The sequence below is a fragment of the Pyrus communis genome, chromosome 12, assembly GCF_041283825.1.
Source record: "Pyrus communis isolate YQ-2024b chromosome 12, ASM4128382v1, whole genome shotgun sequence".
Lineage (NCBI taxonomy): Eukaryota > Viridiplantae > Streptophyta > Magnoliopsida > Rosales > Rosaceae > Pyrus > Pyrus communis.
Genome location: NC_142576.1, coordinates 4,539,241 through 4,552,432, shown reverse-complemented (window position 1 = coordinate 4,552,432; position 13,192 = coordinate 4,539,241). Strand labels below are relative to the sequence as shown.

The following is a 13,192-nucleotide window of genomic DNA, read 5'->3' as shown; positions in this document are numbered from 1 at the left end:
TTGATGTTGTATATAGTGTCCGTACTCAGAACTTCTTTCTTAGAATCTCCATCACTGAAGAACTTCTTCCATAACCACCCATCAATCTCTCATTTAGATCCCCTTTGACATTCATTTCCAATGGCCTTTGATCATTTGGACCCATAATCTCTGATTTGTGTGTGCTCCACAGGTATTGCTATGTCCTTTTTTAAGCTGCCTTTACAATCGAAATTCATAAAGTACGTCCCCGAGACCACTCCATCCCACTGGCCTATTGATGCCTTGTACACGAAGTAAGTTGAAGATTCTTAATTATGCTCCATAAGTGGTGCTTTGAAATGTGCTTAATTAAAGCATGCGCGCATTAATTAAGCTTCCACAACCACAAAGTACAACGTTAGCATGAAAAACAGAAAAATATATTCATCTGCCTCATATTAGATTGTGATGGAACGCCAAATTGTTCACATTCTGACACAATACATTAAAAGTATAAAACTATGATTTGTCTGTAAGAAATAATGGTTCATTTAAAAACGAAAAACTGTGATTTGTATGAAATAATGATTCATTCTAACTTGCGTTGTGTCTTCTACATTGCACAGACCGACTTTTGGCCGCTCGGTGCATTGTGGAAGTGGCACACCAATTGAAATTGTCTGATATAATTTGTCCCGACACAGAGAAATGCAATAGGTGTGTACTATGGTGCAGTATATTATCAGTAATCTGACGGCAGTTCCACCACTTCTGTTAAGATATGTGGGCTGTGACTATATTCCCACTTTTGTGCTTAAGTTTATTAGGTCATAGATGCCCTTCTTCTTACACTCTCTCTTCCCCATCGCAATTGTTCATGGTTTATGACGCCATCCCACCCAACATTTTTGCTACTTAAGGATCTACCGACTACCAGTTCTTTCATTCTTTGTCTAAATCTATCATGATTCTTGATGTCATTTCTCACCTTCCAAGTCTTGCCTACTTAGTAGTAGTCACTAGTCTGTGGGCTGCTAAACATCAACTATATATATTGGCCATTGGCTATTGCAGTAGTAGTTAAAGAGTTGAAAATAAAGTTTAGCTAGCTAGCAGCTTCTAAAGAAGATGCTCCAAATTGAAATTGTTACAACATTGATTGTGTTTACTAAAACCATGGTAATTTCTGGTTAGAATTACATGATATACATTTGAGTGCTATGTATATACTTCCATTTTTTTATTGTCAATGCGTGTAGGTTTCGCTCTTTCTCATTAACTATCACATGCTATGAGCTTTAATTTTGTAATTGTCTATCATTAATCTGTCTGAGATTGATCCAGCGTTTTCATATATTATCTATGTAGTAGTTGCCCTTAACAATTAATACATGTGGGAAGATGAATTAGAACCATTTTGATTCTTGAGTTTTCCGTGTTTACTAAAGTATGACAGTACGTTTTTTGGTTCCTTCCTTCTTCCATTCCTCTTCTCTTTTTAAATATGTTACTGTTGGCAAGAAAATATTTCAATTCCTATTCCTTTAATGATGAATGTACAGTTGAAGTTCCTTCCTTTGAAATCACAACAGCAGAGATCTAGTCATATTTTTTGTGCTGAATAAGTTCCCACGATCTCTCTCTTACTCCAAGATTTTTCAATAATTTTTTATGGGAATTGTTATTAGCACTTCAAAAATCTTATTCTACATTCCTCACTAGTGTTTTTTCTTTCTAATAATAGAAAGCTTGGAGTGCCAAATGAGATTTTTGGAGTATTAATAACAGTTTTCTTTTTTATCCCTATTAAGTATAACTTCTCTAGCTTCAACCCCCAGAATCTTATTTTTGGGGATTCGATCAAGACATTTACTCCACAGTTTCTTAACAATGTGGATATGAATATATTCCATAAATATAATTTGTATTACCTGGAAATTTCCAAGTTGTTCAGCCAGCAGAACTTATGTAAGTCTTCGGTCGCTGTCGATCTCTAGGTCATGACTTCAAGTTAATTATATATATCCACGACTTGGCTCATGCAATTGCTTCCCAAATATACCCAAAAGACTTCGTCAATCCTAACCTCTTTTTTAAGCTCTTTTGATTGTAATTTCTCCAAAACCCATTTGGGTTGATTTGGGAAACTTACTTATCATTTCCTCCGGCCAGCACCTTTCTTGCCTCCGTCTTCCGGAGAAGGTTTTCGTGTATATATATGTTTCCCATTTCAACTGACCTAAACCAAATTTCCTATTTATTTATTTAATTTGTTATATGTTTCCCGTTTTATTTGCTTCTCTTTGTAGATAAAACTAAGCACACATGAACATTAGAGCAATGATGCAACGGACCTATGAGGCGTTTTTACTTCTGTTTCTGGCCTTACTCTCCAAGGCAACTAGTGTGAAGCCTTGCCCTAGGCCAAGCCTGCCGCAGGACGACAGCAGCTTTTGTTTGAGTTGGAGACTGGCGGTGGAGGCCAACAATGTGGGTGGGTGGCGCACGGTGCCAACTCAGTGCTTTCGCTACCTCGAAACTTACATGATCGGAGGTCAGTATGAACGGGACATTGATTTCATCCTTGGCCAAATCCTTAGCTATGCGAATGGAATAGCTTTATCTGATGATGGCATGGATGCTTGGATTTTGGACGTGGATGACACTTGCATATCTAATCTCTTCTACTACAAGGGCAAGCGATATGGGTAATATATATGTTAAAACATTACAAAACTTATAGGGTAATGCTTAGTTATGTTGTCAGATAAATATATGTTGTTAGACTGTCACAAAGTAAAATAAATTAACTTAATAAATGGTTTAGATTCACAGTATAATACTATAAGCCCCTTGTGTGTTGCTAACTTGCTACACTCTAACAAGAGATCCATTTATGCATATTGTTTATAGTTTTCTCGTTAAAATGCGTTGTCAAAATTCACAGTAGTCTATTAGTATAACATATATTTGCATATTGTTTGTCAAGAGAACGTTTTGCTTTGCCATGACCACTTTGTGACATACAGGTGCGATCCTTATGATCCATCTGGGTTCAAGGCATGGGCAATGACTGGAGGGTGCCCAGCAGTTCCTGGTATGCTGGGACTTTTTAGAACGCTGGTGAATAGTGGGTTTAAGGTGATCATGCTCACAGGAAGAGATGAAGAAACCCTAGGCCAAATTACTGCCGCAAACTTGCATAACCAGGGATTTGTTGGTTACGAACGGCTAATTTTGAGGTAAGAATATTGTGATGTGTGATACGATATGTCCATGCATCTCTCTCTCATTGGTCGTGAGGAGTTCATTAATTGGCTCCATAGAAAAAGAAATCTCATGATGTAAAATCTTCCATCATGTGGGTTTGAAAGACCAAAAATTAAGATTAATTGTGCTAGAAGTAATGCGAGTCAAAAGCGTTTAATGTGCCAAGTTTAGCCTAATGATTGGATTCATTGGAATTATCCGAGTCAAATAACAAAGAATGTCAACTTTTGAGAATACTTCCGACGCAAGTATTACACAACGTTGTGATATCAATTCACACATGTGGTAATATGTACGTTCATAAAGTACTAATTAATTATGCCATTCACCTATATTACAGAGTAAATTGATAGTTGTTTGACAATGTGACCGTCCAACTAAAAAAAAATTCACGCTTCTAAACTAATCATACATGTCACAACCTACCAAATATTGACTAGGTTTCAATAACTTGGTCATACATACATACATACATACATATATATATATATATATATATATTCTTCTAATGGGTTGGAGATTAAGTAATTAAAGGAAATCAGTGGACATTGGCACGTATTATTGTAGTTTCTCTACCTAATCTAATTTAGTTTGGTGTGCTTAACTGCAGGACTCCAGCTTACAAGGGGCAGAGCGCAGTTGTGTACAAATCAAACATTCGGAAGCAATTGGTAGAAGAAGGTTACAGAATTTGGGGAAATATAGGAGACCAGTGGTCTGATCTTCAAGGAGACTGTGTTGGCAACCGCACTTATAAGCTTCCAAACCCCATGTACTTTGTTCCTTAATTAACTTAATTACAAAGCCCTAACCCTTAATTATCACAGTTACTAGTGGAAGTCTTGTTTCTTTTATTCGGCAAAAAATAAAATCATGTAAAATCTCATTGACGTTGTTCCTCAAATCATGATATAATAAAACTCACATAAGAAAAAACTTCCGAGTGTCTCAAATTTTTGCATTTTGTATATTCAGCTTATTTTTCCATAACTTTCAAATTGGATAGCTATCACCGAATTTACTGTTCGTTTATTACTCATATTTTGAATTTCAAGATTTATTAATTTGAGAAGCAAGTTAATAATTTTAAATTTTAAATTGCCCTTTATTCTTTTTTAAGAAGAAAATTAAAATTAAACATAAAAGCCTCTATGGCATCCGGTACAAGAGTTATCAAAGCGCAAGGCATTCCTTGCACAACTAAGAACAAAATTAAGCCAAATAAAATCTGAATGCAAAGAATGGCCTAAATTTGCTCAATTGTCAACGATGAAATTCGCTTCTCGGAAGACACAGACAAAACTGATGGACTCAAAATTATGAGCAAAGTTCGTAATATCATTTAGCAGAACTCTAAGCTTCCGGAGACCGGAACATGGTTTCCATCACCATAAGATTTATATTTAATAATAGATTAATATCTCTAAGTAGGTGCTATAAGACGTTATAATATTGTTGGACCGGAATGACACGATAGTAGAGACGAATCTATCTCAATTAAGATGTCTTTATACGTTTGCGTATGACACGTGTCGACATTTAGTGCATGACCATGTTAACGCTGTTTAGTCTATTTTTTTTCTTCCGACCAAGGCGGCAAGTGAATTTGGGCCTACATCAATCGTGGCCCATCAAAAGAATGGCACATATTCTATGACATTTTTTAAATTGGAACGGAGATTCGGGAGACAAGGAGGAACCCAATGTGGAAGCATTCAACCTCCAAAAAGCTCGGACGAAACTTCGCACACGATTGACACACATCAACTCCACCTTTTCTCTCCCATTCCTTAATTTACACTCAAGATCCTTCCTGCTGAGAGAGTTTTCTTTTGAGAGTCTTTCGAAGCACATACGTACATCGTACTAGTATCCGTATCCATATAATCCTAATCTTGACAAGATGAACGATGCAGATGTGTCGAAGCAGATTCAGCAAATGGTCAGATTCATTCGGCAAGAGGCCGAAGAGAAAGCCAATGAGATTTCTGTCTCTGCTGAGGAGGTACTTTTCTATGTCAACACTTTTTCTGCACTCAAAACTGAAATTCTCGTTGCATGCATGGCTCTGATCGTAATAATGCTGTTAATTTTGAGCGCTTAGGTATTCTTTCCAAGTGGTGTGGTGTGCCCTTGCTATCATGATCTTGGGTTTCAAGCCGTCCCAAAAAAAAAAAAGGGTACAAGATTGAGAACTAATAAGGAACATAAAATTCATTACAGACGTATGATCATTGCAGTTCAATCGGGTTATTCTATTCCATCTCACGAAAAGAAAGAACTCATTATTCTAAGTAATTAATAGCAACATGATACATTTCTACAAAACTCCTACCCAAGCACACAGTCATATACATCGCTTCGATTCATCCCTAGAAAATAAACCAGCCAGCAATCGGAACATTGCCTTTTTTTTGTTTTTTTTTTACACTTGATTGCAAATTACACCCTTTATTAGCATATGGGGGTTAAATAGTTGTTATTTATGGGGGATTTTATTTCAATTTTAATAATTTCTTGGGCAGGAATTTAACATTGAGAAACTGCAATTGGTTGAAGCTGAAAAGAAAAAGATCAGACAAGAGTATGACCGCAAGGCAAAGCAGATGGACGTCAAGAAGAAAATGTGAGTTTATTTATTTGTTTCATCCTCACTCACCAAGCTAATCTATCACTTAATCTTGAACATTTTGCTTGAAAAGATTATTGGAATTAGTGATTAATTAATTTAAGGATTTGATTTGGTGTACGTACAGCGAGTACTCCATGCAACTAAACGCGTCGCGTATAAAAGTTCTTCAAGCACAAGATGACATTGTAAATTCCATGAAGGAATCTGCAGGCAAGGATCTTCTCAAAGTTGCTAATGACAAGAAGGCATACAAGAATCTCATCAAAGACTTGATTGTTCAGGTAATAATCAACCGTCGTACACACAATAAGCCGTATATGAAACCACGCTTTGGTACTCTTTATCGTCTGTTTAGCGTCCTTTCAGTTCTATAGTAGTGAAATTGTTCTTGAATTTATATGTATATAGAGTTTACTGCGGCTAAAGGAGCCAGCAGTGTTGCTGAGGTGCAGAGAGGTTGACAAGAAGGTGGTTGAGTCTGTGTTGGAGGAAGCAAAGAAAGCTTATGCTGATAAAGCCAAGGTTTCCGCCCCAAAAGTCACTGTCGACGGTCGTGTGTTTCTCCCACCTCCTCCGAAGGGTGGCGATTCCCATGAATCCTATTGGTATTCCTTTGTACTAATTACCTCAGTTTTCTCCTTGCATTGATTTGTGCACATAAATGCAATAGGCTGCTGTATGCACATGATCATTTTTGTTTGTTTGATTGTTTGGAAGTTCTGGTGGAGTGGTGGTGGCCTCCCAAGACGGGAAGATTGTGTGTGAAAACACCCTTGATGCGCGATTGGATGTCGTGTACAGACAGAAACTGCCTGAGGTAAGGCTAAGCAAATTTTGTACTCCATTTGGACATTCATTCAGCACACCAGAATCGAAACAAAACTCAAAATCTTTACTTTGGATGATCAGTTCACTTATTTTCGTTCTTTCACTGCAGATTCGGAAGCGCCTTTTAGGTTAAACCAGAGGAGTAGTTTCCTACAAGTGGGAAGACTTGTTCTTTGTTGGCTTAGCAGTTTACTTCTCAGATAATGAACTTTTGCTTCGAAAAAATAACAGTGTTTAGCTTCCCCTAAAAGTATAGTTATTAGGGGTATGCTAATTCATAACTTCGGATTCATGTGTTGGAAAAGATTAACAGAGATTCAGCGAACGAAACAAGTAATTCGTAATTTATAGTCTGAAGATTAATAAAACTACTTGTACAGCATTTAGACCACATTATTGATCACGAGGCAGGATTCTCTCGTGCGGAATCCATCTTCGTGAAAGTTGTGGTCACTAAATGTGATGCATGTAGCGTTACTCTTTTGCATATGTGGTACAAACTACAGGCTCCCTTCAAAACCTTCTAAGCTACCTCCGAAAACAAATCTTTTTTCTCAGGAAAGGAGCTACCTAGGAAGCGGAATATCTCCTACTCCGACCAGGTTTCCCCTCAGATCCCCGGGACTTCCGACCTGATTTCTTCGGTTTGCCTCCCGCTTGGCCACTAAAAATCCCAATCCTTCCAATCCCTTTGGAGAGTGAGGTCAAGAAAGTTTTCCCATTTCCTGTTTTATCCATCATTCCTTGTTTCATAAACAACTGCTCTTTCTCCAACTCACTCAGTCTCACTCTCATTCTCGAAATCTCCAGCTTCAGTTCTCGGTTTTCTCTCCTTAACGAAGCGTAGTTGTCTCGAGGAGACATGGCTGCGCTTGGGACGCCACTGCTTATTCTCTGCGAGGGGAACCCATCTCCTGAGCTTCCAGACAATGCATTCTTCAAGCGGAGCTGCTCAAAGTACAGAACCTGCACTGTCATCTTGACTGGGAGCCTATCATTTTGTGCGGCATGATTGCTGGCTTCTTGAGAGAGCTTTTGGCAGTCTATTAATTTGCACAGCTTCTTGCATTCTTGTTCAGTCAGCATCGAATGAACCTAAACAGGAAACAACGAAACATAATCAATTCAAATATAAAGGGAACTCAATCCAAAACATGCAATACAAAATCATGTAATTTTATATAGTCAAATTTGATAACCTACTTTCAAGTATATATCAACCGCCCGGTAAATCCCGTCATCAATCACACGTGCATAATCGGGCAGTATTTCAATCATAGCAATGAATGTTGGTAAGCTCAGGTAAGGATCAGGAGCAATTTCAGCTAGATATGAGTCAATAAGCTTTCCAACTTTCAACAATGAACCATGACTTGGAGAACCAAGTCCTTCAGACTCATATCCACAATCTTCACTTTCTTCGTCTTCTTCTTCAATCCGCTGCAAAAAATTCACCAGTATTCGATGAACGGTGTCAACATCATACAAAGAACCCCCTGCATGGATCGCGGGTATAAGGAGATCATCAAGCGAAACCATTTCCAACCGAAAGGCAATCCTCCTCTCGAGCTCAAGCCTGCTGGCTATTGTTGCATCCACCATGATTGCCATTCTCAGCATTCCAAACATAAAACTCAGTGGCACTGAAGAGCTTTTCTCCGTTGGCATTAAGCTTACTAGGGTTTCGACAACAGTTTTCTGGTCATGTTCTGTCTTGCCAGCATTTGGCTTCACTTTACCTGGATTCCAAATTTGACATTTTCCAATACCCTTCAAGGATGTTTGAGCAAAATGCATCAAAGATGTGAAAATGCTATCCGGTCGCACACCTAGTCTTGTCATAGCACATATAACCCTTTGATAATAATCAATCCTTAGAATCGACAGATCTTCAACCCACCACTCATGACGACCACTCTTAAGCTCTGTAGATTCGCTGTCACAGCTTAACATTGACAACCCTGATGCTAATTGTTCCTTGCAAGCATTCATGGCAATAGCTTCCACACATCTACTAGGAATTCCAACCTCCTCCGCTATAGAAGGTAGCGTCTCACAGGTGGCAAGGACTTCTACTGACTTCTCAAGACTCTCAACTACAACCTCGTTCAGGTAAGTTTCCGTTCGCGCAATCAGGTTTTCATCCCTGTAGTCTTCAGTCATTTCCAAGTACTCTGCAGCACACCGCAGATGGGCGACATTTGCAGTTGTGATCTCAAAGTTCATGCCATAACAGAATTTCATTGCGAGTTCAAACGCCTGCACCCCTCCTGGTATGTTGAGGAGCTCCAACTTTGAAGATGAATCCTTGTTATCTGCCACCATTTTCCGAATCTTTCCACTTCGCGACACCAGTGGAAACTTGAACAAGATAAAAAATGTGATTAGCGAAATGGAAAAACGCAAGGCTACAGCTAGTATTATAAGTTAATTCAAGGCCTAGCTAGTGTAAACTTTGATTGGCAATTGAAGAGTTTACCTTATGCAGCAAGAAAGACTCTCCATCGACAACGATTGTAATGTCCCCGGCAACATCTGAAAAGATACTGCGTAAAAACATTGAAATTCCAAAGTCAGTTACAAGCAATAAGCAAAACAGAAACAGATTGTATGCAGATAATACACCTTTAACCAAGAATCTGCACTAAAGTTTGAAACATGATGTGGAAACAGATCCTACTCGTCGCTAAAGGGCAGATCCTATCCGTCGCTAACGGGCTGATCCTAGCTAGATTCAACTCTTCTTCCAAACAAAAGATTAAAAGAAGTTATTTTCCAAATGTTTATATGTTTTTTTGTCTACTATGCTAATTAATTAATTTTAAAATGCTATAATATGCTAAATATTAACCACATCTGTGAGCCCCCACATTCAGGAATTGTACTTAAGAATTTTGAACAGAATAATTACCCTAGAAAATTTACAAAACAAGCCAAATAATGAACGAAAAAAACAACATAACAAGAGTTGAGAAAACCAAAAAAACAAAAAAAAATATATATATATATATATATAATGCAAGTGATGAACTCTAACAAAAACTGTATGAAACATCCCATCAATTAGCATGCAGCTGAAAGATTAGAGCTAAACAGAAGAAAGAATGCAGACGTTACACCCGAATTGAATTTTATTTTTTATAGATTCAAGTAGTTTAGAATATCGTTGTTAGACGAACAAAGGAGATTAGAGGAGTAGTAGATAGAGACGGACTACCGAGTGGTGAAGGAGCTGCAGAGCTTCGGAGTTGGAGAGCGGTTTGAAAAAGAAAAAGGGCTTTCAGAAACCATCCCCATTAATTCTCTCTTCACCACCAACTGCTGAATCTCAAACAGTGTTTTCGGATCATATTCATCATTCCATTCCTTCTCTCTTTATTCTTCTTTTTTACGTAAATAACCCGACGGTGTTGAGGAATTTACGGTTGGAACTTGGACCGCTGCTTTTTTTTTTTATGGGGACATTCTCGCTGGCGCTGCAGCAGCCCCAGCGCCAGCAGCCACCTTTTGCTTTTGCTTCTGCTTCTTCATCATTCCTTTGTCTGGTGTTGCGTTCTTCCTTTTCTTTTTTTTTCTTTTTTTTATGTATTTTTTTTATTTTCAAGACAAACAGAAAAAGAAATGCTTTGTCTGATTGGATTTTGAACATGATATTTAATTTTCATATAAATAGTTTTCATTTCATAAAAGTATATTTGTACAAAAATTTGAAATGAATACTTTAAATGCGGTCCTTAATCATTAATGTACATTGATTGAAATTTTGTTAGTTTTTTAAATTTTGATCAATATCTTTTGACTTTGTACACATCAGTATATTAGCATTAATCAATATCCATGTCAACTATTTTATATTTTAAATTAAATATTATACTAAATATTGTAATATAGAGTATCCTTTAAAGCAAATTTTTTGTCCGAACATTTAAAGCAATTAAATAAAATAAATTACCACATTTAAGGGATAGAAAATCCCATAAAATTTGAAATTTAACGTTTAGGGGATTAAACAATAAACTCCACCCCTAGAAATAAAAAACCTTAAACCAATTAAAAATTGGTGATTAAAATGTGGAAAATAAGTTATGAAAATAATTGTTTTATTTTTATTGAATGTCATGATAAAAGATAAATGTCCCCATAAAAATGTACCCATGTACAATTATAATAATTCACAAGAATGTACCCCATATACAATTTCAACATTAAAACTCATATGAGACAAAAAAAAATGCACCCATATAAACTCTTAATGTAAAAAATACTTAAATGATAGAAAAATATAAGCAAACTATAAGTGAAAGGTATTAGATTTGATTCTCGTCAAAGACGAGTTTGAACCATATTATTGTTAGCCCATTGTAAGGCTAAGCTCATCTCTCTCCCTTTAGTGTAAATAATATCGTTTGTTAAAAAAAAATTACTTATGGGTACATACTATATAAATCTTATAGGAAAAAGTTATACATATATGGGTACAAAATAATTTAGAAGAAAAAGTTACAATGGTAGTATAGAATAAAAGTTGGGTACATGGATTAAGGAACAAGAGAAGAGAATGTACCCAATGAAATTAAAATTGCATTCATGGCAATATGATAGTCATGGAGAAAAAGTAAGTTTGAAATTCTTTGGGAAAAATTTAATTTGAAGATATATATATTCAATATAATAATGTTGAATTTGAATATAAACATAAATTTGAGTGAGAGAATTTTGAGATTTTCAGTTACAAGCGTGATAATGTAGTAGAAATTATAAATTAAAATTTGTAAAACAAATAAAAAGATGACATGGAAGTATTTTAACAGTAAAATGCCGAGGTGTACAAAGTTAAGGGACTTTGATCAAAAACTGAAAACTAATAAGGTTTCAATCTATGAACATTAGTGATCAAAGACTGGATCCTAATTTTTCCAATTTGAAATTACCATTAATTCTTTAATTAGTGTAGAGAAATTTGAAAGTAAATTACCTAAGAAAAGCATGTGCAGTTTTTATTTTTATTTTTTCCCATAAAGTTGTTTAATTCGTTTTAAGTCAGAATAAATTGCAGCAACTCATCTTGAGTTTGTAGCGGAAGTTTTAAGACTGATTTTATACTTTGTAGCGTGAGTTCGTGGTTTTTTTGTCTAAGCGTTGATGAGATTTGGCTTAACTAAACCTATTGGCATTGTTCAATAAATTTCTGTTAATATTGAAGACAGTTGAAGAAAGATCTTGTATTCTAACGGTTAAGACCTATTATTATAGTTTGCAATGACCTTTTTAGATTGAACTCTTTGTAAATATGTATGTGTAATGCTCTTTTCTTAATAAATACTAGCATATGGGCACACACAAAATGTGTGAGAAATTTTTTTATTTTTATTTTTGTTTTTGAAATAGAAGGAGAGAAGAAGAGAGTGATTGTGAAGTTTTATTTTTTATTTTTTAATTTTTTAATTAGATATATGTTAGGATTACATGTAGGTGAGGTTTTGAAAAACAAAAAACAGCAAAATTTGGTTGTCTGAAATTACATTTCTACCCCATATTTCTTATTCATGTTCTGTTTTAATTAGAGAGTTAAACTGGTAATTTCATAGGGTTTTGATTGACAATGAATGTTATATTAATTAGTAGAGATAATATCGCTCTTCATAAAAGATTAATAAATCACCTCCCAAATTTTATTTTATTTTATTATAATATGTATATGTAATGCTCTTTTCTATTTGGAAATAATGTATCACTCGAATAAAACCAATGATTAAAACCATTCAATTATTAGTCTTCATAACTCTTGAAAAAAAAAATATTTGAATAGAAGACCATCTAACCATTGAAACGTATTATATCATGAAAATGTTACTTGCTACCTGCAAATTTTATAATCGGTATTAAGTAACATAATCATGATAATCCATCTCATTTTTTGATACATTTATATGATTAAACGATATCCAATTTGAATAAATTTTTGTTAAATTGATCCTTGAATAAAGATTAATAAATTAAACGATTTTGCTCGTTAATTTTTCAATCACAATACAATATCAGCAAATAAAAAATGTGTACATCTTCACATAAAAGGATGCAACTATTATCCATCCTATTATTTTTTGAGGTGGATTGTCTGCCCTCCTATTTTCATACTCTCTTCATGCTTTTTTGTGATATGTAGTAACGGTTAAGTCACGTCAACATTTTATATTAATTTTTTATAGAAGTAATAAAACAAAAAGTAATAGGATATATAAAATATTAATATGGTTTAATCGTGACTATACAAACAAAAGAAGATGGAAAGAGTATAGAAATGGGAGGGCAAACAATCCGCCTCTGTTATTTTGTGTGGTTTCCACACTTTTGCACTAGATCACACAATCCCGTTGATTCGTTCAGGAAATGTCTTTCTCCACTTTTATTTTCTTGTTTTTTGTTTTTTATTTTTTGCTGATTACTTTTGTGAAATGTCATTGTTAAATAAGAAAAGTAAAATAAAATTAGATTGATTCG

The 13,192-nt window shown here is 35.4% G+C and overlaps 3 protein-coding genes across 7 annotated transcripts; 2 read left to right on the top strand and 1 right to left on the bottom strand.

The window, feature by feature from the left end:
* The first annotated feature begins 1,026 nt into the window (after positions 1–1,026).
* On the top strand, positions 1,027–4,184 carry LOC137744636 (acid phosphatase 1-like). Of its 4 annotated transcripts, none has more exons than XM_088681065.1 (4): positions 1,027–1,140; positions 2,271–2,669; positions 2,991–3,203; positions 3,842–4,184. In XM_088681065.1, the coding sequence occupies exons 2-4, from the start codon at positions 2,287–2,289 to the stop codon at positions 4,017–4,019; spliced, it is 774 nt and encodes a 257-aa protein (XP_088537191.1). In that variant the 5' UTR covers positions 1,027–1,140; positions 2,271–2,286; the 3' UTR covers positions 4,020–4,184. The 4 variants fall into 4 exon arrangements, with proteins under 4 accessions (XP_088537191.1, XP_088537193.1, XP_088537192.1 ...); XM_088681067.1 differs by lacking the exon at positions 1,027–1,140 and adding an exon at positions 2,020–2,163; XM_088681066.1 differs by lacking the exon at positions 1,027–1,140 and adding an exon at positions 2,033–2,171.
* An 823-nt stretch (positions 4,185–5,007) lies between these two features.
* On the top strand, positions 5,008–7,174 carry LOC137744141 (V-type proton ATPase subunit E2). The gene is made up of 6 exons (XM_068484005.2): positions 5,008–5,236; positions 5,757–5,857; positions 5,988–6,144; positions 6,272–6,468; positions 6,581–6,680; positions 6,801–7,174. Exons 1-6 carry the CDS (start codon positions 5,135–5,137, stop codon positions 6,822–6,824), a joined length of 681 nt encoding a protein of 226 aa, XP_068340106.2. The 5' UTR covers positions 5,008–5,134; the 3' UTR covers positions 6,825–7,174.
* LOC137746165 (BTB/POZ domain-containing protein At3g08570) lies at positions 7,008–10,265 on the bottom strand. 2 transcript variants are annotated; one of them, XM_088682082.1, is made up of 4 exons: positions 9,906–10,265; positions 9,171–9,237; positions 7,895–9,052; positions 7,008–7,786 (listed from the first exon to the last, which is right to left on the bottom strand). In XM_088682082.1, exons 1-4 carry the CDS (start codon positions 9,986–9,988, stop codon positions 7,262–7,264), a joined length of 1,833 nt encoding a protein of 610 aa, XP_088538208.1. In that variant the 5' UTR covers positions 9,989–10,265; the 3' UTR covers positions 7,008–7,261. The 2 variants fall into 2 exon arrangements, with proteins under 2 accessions (XP_088538208.1, XP_068342350.2); XM_068486249.2 differs by having other exon boundaries at positions 9,909–10,264.
* Positions 10,266–13,192: the final 2,927 nt, after the last annotated feature.

Excerpts from the sequence above, each read along its gene's own strand:
- LOC137746165 (XM_088682082.1), bottom strand. The coding sequence starts at position 9,988 with ATGGGGATGGTTTCTGAAAGCCCTTTTTCTTTTTCAAACCGCTCTCCA. Across the intron at positions 9,238-9,905 it reads AGCTCCTTCACCACTCGGTA|TATCTTTTCAGATGTTGCCG; the intron begins GTCCGTCTCTAT and ends GTTTTTACGCAG. Across the intron at positions 9,053-9,170 it reads AGTCTTTCTTGCTGCATAAG|TTTCCACTGGTGTCGCGAAG; the intron begins GTAAACTCTTCA and ends ATCTTGTTCAAG.
- LOC137744636 (XM_088681065.1), top strand. The coding sequence starts at position 2,287 with ATGAACATTAGAGCAATGATGCAACGGACCTATGAGGCGTTTTTACTT. Across the intron at positions 2,670-2,990 it reads TACAAGGGCAAGCGATATGG|GTGCGATCCTTATGATCCAT; the intron begins GTAATATATATG and ends TGTGACATACAG. Across the intron at positions 3,204-3,841 it reads TACGAACGGCTAATTTTGAG|GACTCCAGCTTACAAGGGGC; the intron begins GTAAGAATATTG and ends GCTTAACTGCAG.
- LOC137744141 (XM_068484005.2), top strand. The coding sequence starts at position 5,135 with ATGAACGATGCAGATGTGTCGAAGCAGATTCAGCAAATGGTCAGATTC. Across the intron at positions 5,237-5,756 it reads TTTCTGTCTCTGCTGAGGAG|GAATTTAACATTGAGAAACT; the intron begins GTACTTTTCTAT and ends TTTCTTGGGCAG. Across the intron at positions 5,858-5,987 it reads ATGGACGTCAAGAAGAAAAT|CGAGTACTCCATGCAACTAA; the intron begins GTGAGTTTATTT and ends GTGTACGTACAG.